This window comes from Simochromis diagramma, unplaced genomic scaffold (genome assembly GCF_900408965.1).
Source record: "Simochromis diagramma unplaced genomic scaffold, fSimDia1.1 OVJJ01000773.1, whole genome shotgun sequence".
NCBI lineage: Eukaryota > Metazoa > Chordata > Actinopteri > Cichliformes > Cichlidae > Simochromis > Simochromis diagramma.
Window position 1 is genome coordinate 303,254 of NW_024386807.1, and position 19,538 is coordinate 322,791.

General features: G+C 45.6%; 2 protein-coding genes across 6 annotated transcripts; both read right to left on the bottom strand.

Annotated features, from left to right (window-relative positions):
• Positions 1-1,716: 1,716 nt before the first annotated feature.
• On the bottom strand, positions 1,717-5,763 carry LOC120730650 (cysteine-rich and transmembrane domain-containing protein 1-like). Of its 3 annotated transcripts, XM_040027095.1 has the most exons (7): positions 5,504-5,761; positions 5,366-5,421; positions 4,778-4,876; positions 2,993-3,036; positions 2,663-2,801; positions 2,132-2,275; positions 1,717-2,051 (listed from the first exon to the last, which is right to left on the bottom strand). In XM_040027095.1, the coding sequence occupies exons 3-6, from the start codon at positions 4,845-4,847 to the stop codon at positions 2,157-2,159; spliced, it is 372 nt and encodes a 123-aa protein (XP_039883029.1). In that variant the 5' UTR covers positions 4,848-4,876; positions 5,366-5,421; positions 5,504-5,761; the 3' UTR covers positions 1,717-2,051; positions 2,132-2,156. The 3 variants fall into 3 exon arrangements, with proteins under 3 accessions (XP_039883029.1, XP_039883031.1, XP_039883030.1); XM_040027097.1 differs by lacking the exon at positions 5,366-5,421 and having other exon boundaries at positions 5,504-5,763; XM_040027096.1 differs by having other exon boundaries at positions 5,366-5,762.
• Positions 5,764-6,244: 481 nt separating this feature from the next.
• Positions 6,245-19,082, bottom strand: apbb3 (amyloid beta (A4) precursor protein-binding, family B, member 3). 3 transcript variants are annotated; one of them, XM_040027084.1, is made up of 13 exons: positions 18,764-19,082; positions 13,529-13,692; positions 13,387-13,442; positions 12,057-12,105; positions 11,460-11,609; positions 11,234-11,361; positions 9,537-9,542; positions 8,965-9,079; positions 8,758-8,839; positions 8,580-8,663; positions 8,006-8,121; positions 7,747-7,926; positions 6,245-7,595 (listed from the first exon to the last, which is right to left on the bottom strand). In XM_040027084.1, the coding sequence occupies exons 1-13, from the start codon at positions 18,810-18,812 to the stop codon at positions 7,335-7,337; spliced, it is 1,440 nt and encodes a 479-aa protein (XP_039883018.1). In that variant the 5' UTR covers positions 18,813-19,082; the 3' UTR covers positions 6,245-7,334. The 3 variants fall into 3 exon arrangements, with proteins under 3 accessions (XP_039883018.1, XP_039883017.1, XP_039883020.1); XM_040027083.1 differs by having other exon boundaries at positions 13,387-13,445; XM_040027086.1 differs by lacking the exon at positions 9,537-9,542 and having other exon boundaries at positions 13,387-13,445.
• Positions 19,083-19,538: the final 456 nt, after the last annotated feature.

Sequence of the window (19,538 nt, forward strand, 5' to 3'; positions counted from 1 at the left end):
GGTCATTCTTCATGTCTGCAGGCGCTCTTCAGCTCAGCAACACAAAGCTGACAAAATGATTTTTACTGATTTTTATTTGTCACAAAATATCAAAAACATCAAAACAGTGAAGAAAAAAAAGCAGTCACGGTACAGAAGAGACTAACGAACCGAACACGAGGGGACCGACATTAAAGCGACTCTTTACATTTAATGTTAGAAATCAAAGAGAAACGCCACCAGATGAGGGGAGGAGTCAGAGAAAAGACTTAACTGCAGCAGCTTACAGCTAAGTGTCCGAGTCACTAACAACATTTGAGCCACTTCAAAGACGTCGCCTGCTAAGAGCGGCTAACGGAGGCTAACAGCAGCTAAGAAAGGCAGAAACAGAAAGGTTCAGCATCTCAGTGTGGCTGTCGTCAGTCAGCAGTGAGCATCACTGACTCGTGTCCGAGTCCTTTCACAAAGTTTCAGTTTCCTCCGGAGTAAACAGCTGTGGATGCTCCACCCAGCATCGTGAGGTGCCCGCAAGAGCGTTTCAGTTACAAATATAAATATATATATTTTTATTCTTGACTTATTGCTAAGTATTTATATTATTAAAACATGTTCAAATATAGTGTGTACAAAAGCATTTTTATCCAAACAGTAGAAGCAACAGCAGGTTAATCTGATGATGATTAAAAGTCACCCTCATGTGGTCAAACTGAAGTACTACAACATAAATATCATTTTATTAGCATTTTAAACTTGTTATTAAATTAAAACATAAGTTTAAAATTAATTTGATCTCCAGAAGGTTGGACGTGTTATCAGCAGGCCAAGCTGGACCAATCAGAGGAGGACGTATTGGTTTAACCACCCAACAAATGATGTTTCTACATTTTATTTTAGTTTATCAGGTTCTTCTACTGAGCTGTGAAACAAATGAAGTTTTCCACAAAGTCAGTGTGAAAAAATAAAAATGAATTTCTGACCCTGAAAAATGTTCAAGGTTTTTTATTTGTCACATGCATAGTTATACATGTATAACACACAGTGAAATGAAAATGTATTGTAGTCGTTCCTTATTTGAAGGTGATGGATTCATATTATTGATATGTTTTGTTTTCTAAGATGGAACAAAGTCTGACTTCATGCATGATTTTAAAAAATGAACAAAATCAACACAGAAAATGCATTCACAGGACAACATAGCTAATGTTCTTCACTGTAATTAAAATGTTTTTAAATGAATAAAATGTCATTTATAAAGTGACTATTAGAAGTAAGCAATGGTCAGTGCATCAACATAGAGCTGACGAAATAATATTAACTGAACAGATGGAAAATAAGAGCCGTCATAAAAGATCAAACAACTTTTTCCTCTGCATGATGTCGCACTGAGACGATGTAATAATCATAAATCTTTCATTACTGCTATTACTTCAAACTCTCTGAATGTTGAATTCATCACTCGGCTTTTATTATTTCCTATCAGCTTTAAGTCTCAAACGTGAGCATCACAGCAGTAAAACTTTGGATCTGTCTGCGGCAGGCAGAAGATTGACAGCAGGCTAAACCAATCAGAGGAGTCCTGTAAACACCATCACATACTTCATGTATAAAATAAAGAGTTTTTACCTCGTGTTTGTGGTCCTTGAATCAAAGTTCAAACCTTATCAGTTATTTAAGCTGAGTGGCTTCTGTTAAACACATGAAATAAAAACCCTGCAGAGACAAACAAAGACGCATTAATGTGTCTGAAAAAGTTTATTTAACAGAGAGCAGATGAAGTGTGTAACAAAGCTGGAGCAGTTCTACTGACGCAAACATCAAACGGAGTTTCTGGAGTTCAGTCAATTTGTACATTAACATCTTAAAACAAACAAACAGCAAATATTTTGATTTTTAAAATAAAAAACAAAAACATGAATATTTGTATTTTAATCATTTCAGAAGTCAAGAGAAAGAGTTCATCGAATACTGAACAAACTTCCATCCATCCTCTTATCTTTATTAGGGTCACAGGGGGCGGAGCCTATCCCAGTTACACAGGTGGAGAGGCGTGTACACCTGTACAGGTCCACAGCCTGTCGCAGGAGAAACATGAGAACATAAAAACAGTTTGGTGTTGATGAGAAAATCAAACTTGAACTGTTTGATTTCATACCTGCTGTGTGACAGGAGGTCAGAGGTCAGCAGAGGTGCCGAGTCAGCAGGTCCCAGAGGCAGCAGCAGCACAGGAGAGTCGAGCACGCCGCCAGACACGACTTCCTGCCGCCGCCCTGATCCTGCTGCTGATCCACCACGTAAACTGGAAGGACAGGAAGTCACATGACTAAAGCCTGCAGGATGCATACCCAGTATAACAACCAGTTATGACGGCTCTACAGTTTTTTCTATTTTGGGATCCGTATGATGTCATAGAGAGGAGAAATCCTTGTATGGCCATCAGAGAAGCCCCGCCTCCTGTTTGTGAGGGACAGCCAATCAGAAAACCTTGTTTTTCTTGTTTTATATGTATTTTCTTGTATGTGGTTATGTGTTCATGACGACTCAGACTCGCAGCTGCTGAGGTCGTCTGAGCATGTGCAGAGGAGGGAGGGTGGAGGCTGAGGATGGAGGAGGAAGATTTTTCCCCACTATGACACACAAACTGCTGACCCTGCCTGAGCTCTCTGTGTCGTGACCTTTGACCTGCCTGCGTGTTTTGGTGGGTACGAGGCCCCTGGGGGCCCGTCGAGCCTGCCCTGGTAGGCCGACTGGGTCCCAAAGGTGCTCTGTGGGGTCATCGGAGCCATGTAACCTGGATGTTCATGGTAATAGGACTGAGGGAAGGTCTGCAGAGGAAACACGTGGTTACCATAGTAACACTGATGGTCATGTGACAGTTCGTTAATTTGAAGAAAATTTTATTTTCATGCAGTCAAAGAATTTTTAAATCCTAAAACTGAAAAGAGGCTGAAATAAAAAACCAGAAGCTTCATAATCTGATGATCCTCAGGATGCTGCAGCAGTGCATGCTGGGTACCTGGTACGGAGAGCTGGGGAAGACGCCAGGCTGACAGGTGAGAGCTGTAAAGAAACAACAGGATCAAAACTTAAAGCTCAGTCTGAGAAATGAAAACAGCTGATTGGCTCAGATTCTGCAGGTTTCCTGAACTGAATTCTTCTGTCCCAGCCGCCTGTGAACGCACCTCAGCCGCCTGTGTGCCTGCATCCTCCCTGCTCCACCCTCCTTCCTCCTCCACCCTGCTCCTCCCGTGTGAGTAAAGGCAGCTCATCACATAACTAAACTTTAACTAATGACTTTAATGAAGGCTGTTGCTGTGGCAGTGATGGTCAGTGTTGGTCAAGTTACTTGAAAAAAGTCATTAGTAATTAATAACCAGTGATGGGAATAACAGCGTTCCTAACGGCGTTACTAACGGCGTTCCTAACGGCGTTACTAACGGCGTTACTAACGGCGTTACTTTTTCAGTAACGAGTAATCTAACTAATTACTATTCCTATCATTACAACACCGTTATCGTTACTAACAAGGAAATGCGGTCTGTTACTGTTTTTCAACAGACGGCTGAAGCTGTGTTCAGCTCACTGCAGCTTATATCAGCTGCAGGAAGTAGCTGTAAGTAATCTGGACGCTGCAGCTTTAAGCAGCTGCGCTCCCGCGGACGGTAACCATCACTTTTTGGCACAACAGCTGGAGCTCAGGGGAAAAACAATCGCACGAGTGCTGCTGTTTGATTGAGGAAGAATAAAGGAGTCGTGCTCAATCACATGACCACTTACAGACAAAGCAACAAGGTGACATATACCAGTTTATAAACTGTGTTGATCGGCCAGTAAAACCAGAGTCATGATAAACAAGATAACAAGTTAAAAGGTTAAAACTAATAAAGTTTTAAAAAGAGACTTTTCCATTTGATTACATTTTGTATGATGATGATGCAGAAAAAGCAGAACTGGGCTGAAAGATCTAAATAGTGTTTTTAAAAAGTAACTAAGTAATTAATTACTTTTGAAAATAAGTAATCAGTAAAGTAACGGGATTACTTTTTGGGGGGAAGTAATCAGTAATTAGTTACTGATTACTTTTTTCAAGTAACTTGACCAACACTGTATACAACAGTCTTATTTACACTCTTTCAAATAGATGCAAGTAAAACAGCAGAAAGAAATAAAATCAAAGCCTCAGCAGCTCTGAGTCCTGTCGCTCTGTTGTCACCTGTTTAGCAGGAGTGGGGCGGGTGGAGGTGCCACAGCCATCATGTCAGTGGGCGGATCCGGCACTCGGTGCTTGCTCGGAGGTTCAGGGGTTTTTCGCTGTAAAAAGAAGTTTTCTTCCCACGCACAACGGACGCTAATGTGTTTGTCACTTTTTATGGAATCAAACTCAAAGTAAGGTCAGTACTTCTACGCTTTAAACGCTGCAGCTCATACTCTCTCCCACAATCGATATGTGATCCATTGTTGATCTGCACACAGCTGTTGTCACGAACGTCGCGCTCGCTTACGTCACTGTCATGAGACATTCTCGCAAAAAAATCACGGTTTTAGTAACACAGCAACGCAGCGTTACTACGGGAAAGTAACAGTAATCTAATTACCGTTTTTGCAATAGTAATCCCTTACTTTACTCGTTACTTGAAAAAGTAATCTCATTACAACGCGTTACTGCCCATCACTGGTGATGGCACATGCCAACCTTTGACCTCTGTGGCTGAACATGAAGCCAGTTTTGTGTCTTTCAGAGTAAAACTTGTGCAGCGCTGTTGCACACAGGAAGTGATGTCAAAGATAAAAGAGGACAGACCTGGAGAGAAGACGGGGGCCGAGGGGCCCTCAGGGAAGTGAGGACGGTACGGCGGAGGCTCGGCGCTCATCCTGGAGGGACGGTCGGCTGATGGCGTCGCTGTAGAAGAGGAGAGCAGAGACACTGAGCGGCTGTCTGAGCGTGGATGCTGACGCGTCTCCTGAGTCAGAGTCAGGTCAGTGAACGCTGCCTCACAGCTCCATAATCCAATCTGCTGCCACAGACCTCCACCTCTCTGTCAACACTGTTTTTATTCACGCTCAGGATTGTTGGTGTCAGCTGAGCCTTATTTACCGTCTGCACAGCACAAAACTTCCAGCTGAGACACAAAGAAGCTTTCAGATGTTTGAACGGGAACTCAAGGTTTCCCATAATTACTTCAGAGCTTCAGTTTAGTCGTCAATACTTTATTACCAGACAACTTGTAGCAGAAAGTTCATTTTAACCAAATAACCAGACTCCGTTCACGAATCCTGCAATTTAAGGTTTTACAAGCAAGCCTAAGAATTCCAAACTAATTCATTTTACACTTCTGGAATTTTACAGTTTCAAAGTGTCGTCTCTTCAGTTCGTCTCTGTTTAACCCACCTCACTGCAAAAAAACGTCAGAATCCAGGAAACTTTGACCTCAGTCTGCTGCCCGCCTGTAAGAAACCTGCAGTCATCACAGAGCCTTTAAACGTGTGGTTTTTAAATGGAGTCTGGTGTGACAGAATCTGAACTCACCTTCCAGCTGAAGACAAACTTCTGCTAAATCATTGATTTTCTCTCCGGTGAGCTGACAGACGACTGACGGGCTGAGGAGGGCAGACAGCTGCCAGAGGCAGAGGAGGTGAGGTCAGAGGTCTCCTCCTCCTGCTCCTCCTCCTGCTCCACTGATGGTGGCTTCCTGTTTGTTTTTCTTGCAGGGTTTGGGCTCAGACTGGTTCACAGGAAGCCAAATAAAGTCTGCAGCTTTCAGGAGTCACCCTGGAAACAGCTTCAGAGATATCTGCTCATACAAACTGATCACTGATCAATAACATTCAGCCTCATCTCTTTATTTTTTTTGTTGATAATTTATCATCTTTGAACGTATTTTAATTTTTCAATATTTTTCATTTTTGGTTCTGTTTTTCTGTCTTTTTTACATTTTTAATATTTTATTTTTCACTTTTTAAAATCGTTTTTAACTGTTTCTTTGTTTTTTTACACAAACAATAATAATATCGATTTTTCTTTCCCATTATATGTGTTATTGTTTCATAGATAATAATGTTTTACATTTTTATTAATAAGATTTATTATTTTATTAATATTTTTATTACTTGTATGGTTTTTTGTGCTTACTTTTAAAATATTTATATTCATTATAAATGTTTTTTACATTTTTATTTAATTTAATGTGTAAAAAATAAATACAATTTTTTTACATATAAATGTTATTTCTTTAAACAGCTGTTGCTCGAGTTTCATACCAGAAAAAAATGTTTTTATCAGTTTATTATTGGTTCATTTATACATGACATCATTGATCACTTTTACTGCGAGGAAACAACGACAGCCTGTCAGATGCTCAGAAACTCAATCTTACCTAATAACAGTAAATACAGCACAGCTTCTATTTAAGGGTACGTCAGCCAATCAGGAAGCAGAAGGAGAGTCAGATGTCACTGTGGGCGTGGCATTTGTTTCAGTTCATGCCTGCATGCAAACTGCTGCTTTCAGCACAGGAAACAGGCCAGTTTATCTTCAGTCTGTTTCTCCAGCGCGTGTTCATCGCCCTCTGGTGGCCGAGTTAGTCAGTGCAGCTTTAAAACACGACAATGAAGCTCAAAGCAGAACAAACAGACGCGTCTCTACAGTTTTTGCTACGTGTCCTCTGTTTACAGGAAGTCTTCCTCCACCTTGGATGTGAAGCGGTCCTTTTTACTAACGTGGGCGGATTTTCACTGTTACCCTTTGAGCCGATCGCCACCTCCTCTGCTCCTCCCTCGTTTGTGCTTGTGGTGGTGACAGACCCTGGAGAGCCGCACAGAGTTCAGGTGAGGCTGTGGCAGTCACACACAGTGACTGATGATGTTACCTCTCAAATCAAACGCCTCACAGTTAGGAGGAGCAGATGTGACTCCGCCCCTCGAGGGGAGGAGCTGTGACGACAGGAAACAAGAAAAAGGAACTTCAGTTACGACTCATAACCTCGGTTCTATGTGCACAGATGGAGCTGAAGGGGTCAAAGGTCAGGGCTCAGCCTTGTTTATGGTGTGGATGGATGTTTTCAGCGATGAACCTGCTAGCCTTTAAACTTTCGGACGTGTTGGTGGAGGTTTTGATCGACTTCGTCCTTCACTCATCCTGCTGATCAATCACAGCGACTGATTCAGGTGTGTTTGTGGTCCAAGCATCGTGTTCTGGAGTTGCTGGTGATGTCACTCAGCCAGGCGGACCACCAGAGCCCTATGTGCACAGAGTTCAGCCAATCAGAGGCCGGTCTGGAGGCCCAGTGTGGTCAGGGGTAACATATCTGGAGAATCAGCTACCCTAACCCCTGGGGGCTCTGGTGGTCCCGCCTTCATCATTAGGACGTGGCGGCCTGTTTGTTGCGGAAAGTTTCAAAAAACGCCATCATGCCCTTCCTCACACTGCTGCTGCTGCCGCTACCCTTCGCCATCCTCTGCGCCATCATGCTGGAGCTGCTGCCACCATGGTGACGGGATGTGAGGGGAGGGAAGGCGGCGCCATCCATGGAGTTGGCCCGTTTCACCTTTGACGGGTTTGCATGCCATGATTTGGTCCTTGGGGGAGGAGTCTGAGCCACCAGACACTTCTGATACTGGACCTGAAGGAGCAACAGCAGCCAACAGAGGGCGCCAGAGGAATGATTTATTCTTATGATCAATATTTATGCAATATATCAACAAAGTCCTCAAACCAAAACTCTGAGTGTACGTCAGGTGATCAGTGTGATGTCCGTGACCTGCATCTCTCACCATGCACGCAGCCTGGACGGCCTCGGAGATGATCCCAGCGTCCGGTTCACACCAGAACACGTGACATTCAAACTGCTGCGTGCCGCCGTCCACGATCACTGCGAAGGTGTGGCTGTCGTGACCGACGCCCAGGAAGGTGAGGAAGCGTACCTGACACTCCCAGAATGGCTCGTCGCCGTCCTGTCAGCACGACAGGAGGAGGGTTAAACACAGCCATGATGACCTTTGACCTGAAGTCTATGTGCATCGAGGACTGTACCTCTCCTTTCCACAGAGACAGGACGTTATCGGTGACGTGGATCACGGTCGGCTCCCAGTCGTCTCGGTCTGTGGAGTTCATGATGCTTTCTATCGCTCGGTTCAACACCTCCATACCTGCGACACACATCAGCGACCTTTAACCTTTTAATCACACAATATTAAAACACTCCTACTGGTTACACTAAACATTCACAGAGGGTTTTATTTCCACGGAGGCCCTCCTGATCGGAGACCTCAACATCTGCGATCGTCCACGTCAGATGTTCCCTGTGGCGCTTCAGGCCAGTTTCAGGTCGCTCAGCTGATCCGTGCATCTCCAGGTTTCATGACCAGGACTCACCTGGTCTCATGTTTGGGAGCCGTGTGTAAAAAAGATCCTAAATAATTAGAGCAGTATTTTGTTAAGTCGCTTGAATTAAAGCTGAAAGTCTGCATCATGGTTGTCTGCATGATCACCTGTATGTGCGTGCTGTACATGAGTGTATATCATGGTCCAAAGCACCAGTGTTTCCAGTGAATGCATATTAATGGTTGAGCTCAGCCCAGGTGTGACAGGTGTGTTTATGTCCTACCCATGGCTCGCGACACCGGCAGGTTGCCGATGTACTGGACCTCAAACTTCTGCACCTGCTGCCGCACTGCCTCCAGAAACTCCACTGAAACGACAGCAAGATCAGTAATCAGCCAAAATTAGTGCAGGACCAATCAGAGCGCAGCGTCTACACTAAGGACGCACGGCAGGTGACTCACCTTGTCTCGGCAGGTCCTCAGGTGAGATGCTCTCCATGGTCAGGGAGCGGGACGGCCTCATCAGAGCCTTCTCAGACATCATCTAAACACAGAGTGTAGAGAAGTAAAAAACGCTGACCTCTGACCTCTCAGGTAAACCAGCTGACCCACAGCTGTAGTTGACCCTGAGCTGCAGGTGGCCCTGAGATGTGGGTGACCTCCACTGACCTTTGAGCACATCTCATGCAGCGCCGTGGCGATGGCTTTGGCTGGAGCGTCGCAGCGAAACACGTGACACTTCAGCACACAGCTGTCCTTATCCCCCGCCACGAAGGCAAAGTCCCTGAATGCACCACACACACACACACGCACACACACACACACACACACACGCACACACACACACACACACGCGCACACACACGCGCACACACACACACACACACACACACACGCACACACACACACACACACACACACACACACACACACACACACACACACACACACACACACACACACACACACACACACACGCACACACACACACACACACACACACACACACACACACACACACACACACACACACACACACACACACACACACACACACACACGCACACACACACACGCACACACACACACACGCACACACACACGCACACACACACACGCACACACACACACACGCACACACACACACACACAGCGGACCGATCAGGTGGTGATCAGCAGCTGAACTCAGTTAATGACCCTGACATGTGGAGGAGGCTGTGAGTGTAAGGGTAGTGGTTTACCTGTCCCTGCCCAGGTGTGAGGGGGGCGTGGCAAAGAAACACAGAGAGTTAGTGTAAACAAACCGAAGCATGCAGGAGCACAAACCAGGGGCCCGTTCTTCGTACCTCGCTAAGTAAGTTAGCTGGATTAGATTGTTGACGATTTCGCGTGATCTTGGATCGTTCGGTTCCCCGAAGCCCATCCGGGACTTGCTGTCATAGCAACAGAGCCGTAAGCGTAAACCTGCTCGGGAGCAGGTTTACTTTATGTAAACAGGATTAGATCGCGGCCACTCAGGTATGTCCGCTTCATTTATACGAAAGCAACAGCGATATTCCACCACTGTTTCACCATAAATAAATAACATCAATGTAACTAAAGATAATGCAGCACCTGATCCATTTATTGATTTCACACAGATACATACAGGTCATTTCCTAAAAAAGGGAAATGTACTATTAACATTCTATTACATGTATGTGATTATTACAGATGTAATTCATATTTTAGAGTAGTAATAGTAAATTACTTCGTGTAATCAAGATGAGAGACCACGGCTATAAAAGTGAAGGTGGATTTGGGAAGCCTGTCGCAGCCATGTCCTGTCCGTATACGCGAGCCACCCATTGCGGAAGGTGCAAGATTGATAAGGAGAGTCCTCAGAATTCAGCGTATATTGCGGGACAGACAGGATCCTTTAGCTCAGCGCGACAGTGTGCTCATAGAGAGATATCGATTTTCCCGTGAGGGTATTATTTACTTAACCAACTTGTTGACGAGGGGGTGCAGGACCACCACCTGTCTTTTTGTTGCTCTGCCCTTTTCTTGGTTGCTGTTATAAACAAACAGATTATTCCAGGGTCTCTTTTCAAGAGACTAAAAGCAATATAAGTGATAAATATTACCATTCTGTAGCATATTCTTATATTTCACTTTTACTTGTTCCCATGTTCTAGTGGGTCCTGTTGTGGCTCTAATGTGAAAGAGGATATAATATAACATATAATATAATATAATGTAATATAATATTGGATAATATAGTGTGATATGATAAATCTACCCTACCGCCTACTGGTGTTGGCCAGAGGGGCCGATGGCGCGATATGGCAGCCTGGCTTCTGTCAGTCTGCCCCAGGGCAGCTGTGGCTACAACTGTAGCTGCCTCCACCAGTGTGTGAATGTGAGAGTGAATGAATAGTGGCATTGTAAAGCGCTTTGGGTGCCTTGAAAAGCGCTGTATCAATCCACTCCATTATTATTGTTATTATTAAATTACTTACGAGTTTAATTTGTCAGCAACTTTCTGCCAGCCCTCTCTCCTTGCTTTTGCAGCCTTTTCAGTGTTCCCTTGCGTTCTGATTAAACTCTGAAACTCCTGAAATCCCTCACTCAAGAGTTCTTCCTCTGCTGCCGAAAAATACCGAGCCGAGCGCGCTCCTTCGGCATTTTCGCCGACCAATCAGAGGGTTGCCGATCAATGTTTCTACTATCGATACGTAGCCCCTTTTACAACACCCAGTGATCTCACATTACTTCATCCAGCTGTACTAATCGTCAACAGCAGGTGTGTTCAGGGAACCGGATTAGCGAGCTCACGGTTAGCGCGATGGTTTGATCTTGGATGTAGTAAGCGACGTACGAAGAACGGGCCCCAGGAGTTCAGCTCAGCGAAGCACAAACACAGGAAGCGGGGAAATACGCTCTCTGATTGGCTCACCTGCCATTGTTGCAGCCCACCCCCCAAACACGGATATTGATGATTGGCTGACAGTGCAGGGGTGTGTGGTCTAATGGGTCCAACAGGGTCAGGGTGTCTTTTTTCAGAACTAGCATCATCTCGCGGCCCTGCAGACAGACAGGTGGATGGACAGGTGATGAACAGGTTCCACAGGACACACGTGCACTTCCTGCATCCTGCCACAGGAGGGCAGCAGGTGTCTCACCTCCCCCCAGGCACCCAGCCGGTCTCTCTGCTCGGGGCTGCTGCAGTGAGACAGCTGCTGGATGACATTACTAACAGCGAGGCTGCTGCGACCAGGAGAAAGGTCCTCCTCCTCCACCTGCAGCCAGCCGAGGGAGCGCACGGCAAAACACTGGACAGGTGGAGGGGGAGACATGTAGAGGGGGAGACAGGTGGAGAGGGAGACAGGTGGAGGGGGAGACAGACAGTAGGTTGATGGGTGACAAACAGAAACCAGGACACAGAGGCAGAGAGATTAAATCAGATTAATGCGCAATAAAACGAGGTCGAGAGACACAGACACAAACAAAGAGAGAGAGAGAGTGAGATTAGCGCAGATTAGAGCACCAGAATAGGTCCTGGACCAACGAGGACCTCTCGTTTCTGTGTTCAACACGTCGTTCCAGAAACCTCTCCATCATTTTCATCATGTTCACACAGGAAGTCGAATGTGCCCTTAATTTATTACCTGTGTAAATGAACAATAACCACAGGGGGCGCTGTGGCCCCAGTCAGAGTTAAAGTGACAGAGTTTTTATTTATTTGACAGAATCAGGTATTATTAATGTTGCTGTCTCACCTTGGAGTCGGGGTCGTGGTTGGTGAGGTCATCTTCGTGCCACGAAGACCTGAGAAACAAAAAGAGTATCACCTGCACAGGTGTAGAGTGCAAACAGCAGGTCCTCATGATTACAAGGATCAGTGTGTCCTCATAAGTCTGCAGAACTACAGTGAGGACCAGGGTCGGGGTCCAGGACACACCTGTGGGGATGTTTGTAACCAGTGGGGACAGCTGTGACGGGACTTCAGCTGTACGAGGACGTGTTTACAGTGAGGACATGTGTCCACTGTGAGGATGTGTTTACACTGTGAGGACATGTGTCAACTGTGAGGACGTGTGTCCACTGTGAGGACGTGTGTGTCCACTGTGAGGACATGTGTCCACTGTGAGGACGTATTTACACTGTGAGGGCATGTGTCCACTGTGAGGACATGTGTCCACTGTGAGGATGTGTTTACACTGTGAGGACATGTGTCCACTGTGAGGACAGTTTACACATGTCCACTGTGAGGACATGTGTCCACTGTGAGGATGTGTTTACACTGTGAGGACATGTGTCCACTGTGAGGACGTGTGTCCACTGTGAGGACGTGTGTGTCCACTGTGAGGACATGTGTCCACTGTGAGGACGTATTTACACTGTGAGGCCATGTGTCCACTGTGAGGACATGTGTCCACTGTGAGGATGTGTTTACACTGTGAGGACATGTGTCCACTGTGAGGACGTATTTACACTGTGAGGGCATGTGTCCACTGTGAGGATGTGTGTCCACTGTGAGGACATGTGTCCACTGTGAGGACGTATTTACACTGTGAGGACATGTGTCCACTGTGAGGAAGTATTTACACTGTGAGGGCATGTGTCCACTGTGAGGATGTGTGTCCACTGTGAGGACATGTGTCCACTGTGAGGGAGTATTTACACTGTGAGGACATGTGTCCACTGTGAGGACATGTGTCCACTGTGAGGGAGTATTTACACTGTGAGGACATGTGTCCACTGTGAGGAAGTATTTACACTGTGAGGACATGTGTCCACTGTGAGGACATGTGTCCACTGTGAGGAAGTATTTACACTGTGAGGACATGTGTCCACTGTGAGGATGTGTGTCCACTGTGAGGACATGTGTCCACTGTGAGGAAGTATTTACACTGTGAGGACGTGTGTCCACTGTGAGGACAGTTTACACATGTCCACTGTGAGGACATGTGTCCACTGTGAGGATGTGTGTCCACTGTGAGGACAGTTTAGTCGTCACTCTTTAAAGGACAGCTGTGTCCTGAACCTGGACACCTTTAAGCTGTCATGGTGGGAACACATCACCCATACTGCACATGTATGTGTTACCTGTCCTCAGGTGGACCTTCTGTCTCCTTGTTGGAGCTCTGCTGTCCAGCCTCCTCCTGCTGAGACACCACAGAAGAAGAAAAGCCTGAGGTGACCGGGTCAATCTGAGCAGGTTTACTGGAGCAGGTCTGCTTCTTCTCACCTGGGCATCGAGCAGCTGCGGTGTCCCTGTAAGACGGGGATGTTGCCACTGGGTGGCGCCGGTGGGAACATGCCAGTAGTACGTTCCCGTGGAGTCTTTGATGGTTCTCCAGCCAGAGGGAAGGTCTGGGTCCAGCAGCAGGTTCTGGTCTGTCCAGATGTTGTCTGCAGGGACACAAAGCAGGTAAATGTGAACTGTTTAAAAGATGGAGCAAGCTTCTGTCTCTGAGAACATGGGTGGGGCTTAAACCTGCATTCAATCTGATGGCCACCAGTGGGCGATGTGCGTGGTTCCTGTTCTGTTCATGAGTCGCTCTATCACACGTGTGATAGACTGGAGCATCGACAGGAGTACGCTCATTGGCTGACAAACTGTGATCGACTGATTAGCCAATGAATGTGCGCCTTCACATTTAGACCCTTTTGTATTGTCTATATCAGTAAATATTTTTAACAGCGCCCCCTGCAGGTCACAGCAGTGGCTGTAGCTGGCGACCGCAGCCGGCTGCATCGGATCGTCAAAGCAGCTGCCGACACCATCAGACATCTCTGCCTCTGCTGCATCTTTCACAAACGCTGCATCAGTCAGGCCTCCTGCATCGTGCGTGACCCCTCACACGACTCTTTTCTCCTCCCTCCCATACGGCAGACGCTGTTGCAGCACCAGGGCTGATCCTGCAGACTGCGGGACAGCAGAACCACAGCCCCCCCACACACAAACTGTAAACTGACTCTATTGGACTCCACAGACCACTGCTGGATGCTGCTCTCCTGCTTATGTTGATCACTTTGTTTCACACTGTGAAGCTGCTACGTTGGTCATTCTAAACAAAGTCACTTTAAATCTCAATTGTAAATTTTAGACTGTTATTAATCCTTTTACCTCAAAGTGTACATTTACTCCCCTTTATATTTTTATATTTATTCTTATTCGTACTCTTCCTATATGTTGTTCTTGTGCTCTGTATGGAACTGGAGCCTCGTCGCCTCGTCTCCATATACCGAACTGTACATGGCAGAGATGACCATAAAGTTTACTCTGAGTTTGAAAACCCTCGTTGAAGATTTTACAAAATCTTAAATATTCTTAAATTATTTTAGTCTTCTGTTTAAACCAACTAGCACCCCGTGATGATGATGATGATGATGATGATGAGTGTTACTCCATCCATAAATGCGAGTCAGGGTTCAAATAAAGCACTAGCCAAAGTAATCCCATTACTGCACTCATCTCTAATCGTGTCGTCAAACTTCTTTCAGATGTGAAAATGTTCAAATGTTCTGAACTCAGAGTTCAGACAAACATTCATTTTGTGTGCAGCTGAAACATGCTGCTCACTGTCAGCTCCAGCTTTGAGTCCACAAACTGAGCTCAGACATCCATCACCTCACAGCTGCTTTAACCTCCTAGGACCTGCGTCCTCATATGTGGACGTCACATTTTGGGTTATTTAGACCAAAATACTCAATTTTGCTCTACAAGGGCCTGATATCCACTTACGAGGACATTATGCTGCTACTGTACTATCGAAATTTTAAACAAATATCCTCATATGTGGCTCTCACTTTTCCTTAAAAACAAAAATCAGGTAATTCTTTGTTTTTACATTCATCAGGTCCCAATCAGCCCAAATATCAAAGAGAGATTAAAAATGCTGCTGTGGAAGAGTTCGGGTCTTATGGGGTTAAAGCACCGCTCTGCCCATCATCAGATCAGGTATCGATCCCGGGACATCAGCACTGCTGTCTGCTGCAGAGGACACGTCCATGCGCGCGCAGTCAGCGCTGACACATCACAACTGCATCGGTTCACTCTGAAAGCAACGGCACTTATAATCATTTTAAATTCAATGAAGTGAGCGGTTGCATTTCTGTATAGACACATTCAGCAGCTCACGTTTAATGAAAGCGTCCTTTTAAAGGCAGCTGAACGCTCTGTGATTGGCTGCTCTCTGCACTGAGTCAGCGATGTTCAGATGTGCGTCCGTGGATCTGAAACGTTTTCTCAGGCAGATTCTGAACGAGCTGCTTCTCTGGTTCCCTGCAGGGTCCTGGGTTGTTCTGGAGAATCCTGAGCCTGAACATAAGTCTGTATGTTTCTATGAGCTGTGCCCCGAGCACGGACACGTCCACCACCTTGTGTCCTTCAGGCCTCCTGCTCTGCTCTCACACTGCTGACTCTCTGAGCTCTGAATGTTCCAGTTTTATTCCTGATATCTCTGTAAAAACTACAACAGGAGAGGCCGGCGGTGATCGGAGGTCACGCTGCGTTAGAGGAAGAGAGGAAACCGGAGAAGCTGTGAATAATTAATAAGTGCTCCGAGACACCAGACGCTGAATGGGCTGATTAAAAGACAACGATACGATCAGCCTGAGACGGGGAGGCGGGGCCATGCTGCTGACCAGCAGAGCTGCGGCCTGAAAGTCGTTCCCACAGCAGAGCACTGATTGTGTCAGACAACAGTTACCTGTGATTGGGAGCTTATACACACAGAGACGCTTACATTCAGTCATGTGGGGGATTTAATATTCCTGGTATATAATCACACGTGTTTCAGATTAAGATGAAAGTTTAAAGTCACACTCATCCAAACCTTTATTTTAGTCCGTTTCCCCAAACAGGGAGAGAGACGCCTGCTGAGCATGAACTAAAGGTTTGTCTCATAAATGTTCATGTTGAAGCTGAACGTTGAGCTTCTGCTGGTTCAGGGCTGATGAAGGACTGAGACGGCACCAACGAATGAGATACGAATATAAGAAATACTTTGATTAGCCCGTGTTTGGGAAGCTTCCTTTACAATAATAATAATAATAATAATAATAATAATAATAATAATAATAATAATAATAATAATAAGAGAGACTCCATCTGTTGGTCAAAGTTACAAATTTTTGTTATTTTTTTTCTTTTTGTTTGTTTTTTCAAGAAAAAATCCGCCTTAGCTTTTTATTCATTTTCTAATCTGTATTTGGGACATTATTTTGTACATGTGCGGCCCGGCTGTTTTAAATGGTATGAATAATAGAAATGAATGATGTACCGCGTTACGTATTTAAAATACAAAATATGAGTAACTGTATTCCGTTACAGTTGCCGTTTAAAAAGGTGGTATTCAGAATACAGTTACTTTGTTGAAATAAATGGATTACACGGTACTTCCTGTTTCATATGTTCGGCTACGCCCTCTCTGTTTTTGGTTTCCACGCCCCAAACAAAACGAGGCTCTAATGTCTGTGTCTCAATCTCGCGGCCGCATGATGATACGAAGGAATAAGTTATTCACAAAAATGATTTAATATGAAGGCAACAGGCAGAGTGTTACGGGCATCGCCCTAAAGCAGCGGTCCCCAACCCCCGGGCCTCGGACCGGTACCGGTCCGTGAGTCGTTTGGTACCGGGCCACGAGAGTTGAGGCTCAGGTGTGAAATGTATAGTTTTCAGGGTTTTTATCGGTTTTCAGCTTTATTTTGTTATTGTTTTTATCGTTAACTCGGTTTTCCTGGGTCTTTTCACGTGTGTTATGAATAAATCTTCTTTTTTTCAGTACCGGTACTAGTTTTATTTTGTTGTATTTATCCACGACACCTTAAAGGCCGGTCCATGAAAATAATGTCGGGCATAAACCGGCCCGTGGCGCAAAAAAGGTTGGAGACCGCTGCTCTAAAGCATGTAGCCTGATGGGCAGTGTAGTCCGTGCTGCAGGGAGGATGGACCGCCATATCCGTGATGTGTCTGTGAGCGAGGAGGGAGAAAAAGGAAAAGTACGAGCTGTCACCGAGCAGAAACGGGAGCTGGAAGCATGTAAATATAATAATAACCACTGCAGCCAAACAGAGAGCCTGACGAGCCCAGCTGTAAGTAAGCTGTTAAGACTCGACTGTACGCTGTGTTCGTGTTTTCCTCTGAAACATTAAGTTCTGTTGCAGCAGCCTTTCAACGCCTCTCTCTGTCTCTGCTAGCAAAGTTGACCCAGACAACAAAGTAAAGCTAGTTTTCAGCTACGAGCCAACACGAACCCGACGTATTAGCCAGAGGTCCCTTTACTACGGTTCGGAGCCGCGGACCTGTTTTATATACGCGCGGAATAGTTTTCTACGAGATCGCTGCTAAAAGCAGCCTTACCTAATGTAAAAAAGCATGATAATATATTAAGTAATCCAAAGTATTCAGAATACGTTACTCTCATTGAGTAATGTAACGGAATATGTTACAAAATACTTTTTGGATTATGTAATCTGTAATCTGTAGTGGAATACATTTCAAAAGTAACCTTCCCAACGCTGCATATATATGAGAAACATGGCAGCTCTGAGTCTGGTCCAGCCCTGGATACAAACAGCTGACTTCACAGGCTGTGACCTGAGCGTCCTGTGTACCGACTGCAGCGGAGCTTTAGCTCATAATGACCCTTTAAAAGACGAATGATGGAGGACAAACACCACCGTCCTTCTGTAGACTTTGTTGTGTCCCTCTGTGTTTTCCTGTCCCTCTCTAAAATGTTTTGGGCCTGATGAGGACCCCGAACACCAGAAGGTCAGTCAGTTAGCCAGTAAAGCTAACAAAAAAGGTTGCATTAACAATAAAAACACTGAAGACTATTTCTGCTTATTCTGTTACTTTTCCTCCAATCCGCACTCATATGCTGGTTAGCTGGAAGACTTAAAGTGAGCACTTAGGTTATATATCCAAATGCTTCACTCCGTGTAGCCACGTACCTACACAAACAAACTCTAGAGCCAGGCTAGGGCTAACACATGGTATCATGCTAACAGACCCCAAATAACAACAACAACAAATGTTCTTAAATATCTGTGAACCTGTGTACCCCCTCTCTGCCTCCAGTAATATTTCTGTTTATATTTATACATTTGACAGCTTAACGTTGACTACAGTGATGGCTGTGCTGACAGATGTGCTGCAGCTGGATAAACCACGTTGACAGTAACTGTGTGAAAGGTGCACCTGCTGGCTACATACATGATGTACTGATACAGACTGAAGCTAAAGCTCTAAGGTTCAATCATGACAACATGCTAACACAACGAACATAAGCTAACAAGTTTAGAATCATGAGTCTGTGTCAGAGCAGTGAAGCTAAAAGGTCAGAGGTCATGAGATTATGCTAACAGGCTGCAGTGTTTCATTTTTGTGGACAAACACGTTAGCAGGTCCTGGTTAGGCAGCAGCAGCACCAGGACCTCTGTTTGCATGTATGTGTGATTGTGTGTGTCTTACCATCATAGTTGACTATAATGATGGCCAACATGTAGTCCTTGCCCATCATGGCTCCGCCCTCCAATACGTGTGTTCCAATCAGCTGATCACCAACACACACATACACACGGGCCCAGAGGACGGTTGTTAACGTCTTCTCCCGTTCGCCTCTCTCTCTGTCTGTCTGTCTGTCTCAGTGTCTCTCGTTCCTCCGGCTGTCGCTCTCTCCGACGACACCATCAGTCTTCTTCTTCTCCTCCTTTGTGCTTGCCCAGCGTTTGTCTCTCCCTCTCTCTCCCTCCTCTCTGCCTGATAAACGATGCTGCTTGTCCTCCTCTCCTCCCTGTCCTCCCTCTCCCTGACTCTCCTCCTCCTGCTGATGTCATCACTCCCCTCCCTCTCCTATCTCACCCTTCACTGTAAAAAACTCAGTGTTACTACTGTGGTCGTGTTCACATAATGTCTGGTAAACAGTCAACTCGAGGCACTTCATATTGTACAGTAGACCCTACAATAACACATACAGAGAAAAACCCAACAATCATATGACCCCCTATGAGCAGCACTTTGGTGACAGTGGGAAGGAAAAACTCCCTTTTAACAGGAAGAAACCCCCGACAGAACCAGGCTCATGGAGGGGCGGGGCCATCTGCTGTGATTGGTTGGGGTGAGAGAAGGAAGACAGGATAAAGACATGCTGTGGAAGAGAGACAGAGATTAATACTCCTCCAGATTTGGAGGTCTGATTCTCATTCCCACTGTTTCACACTCGGCTGCAAACCGTTCCAGTGCGAGC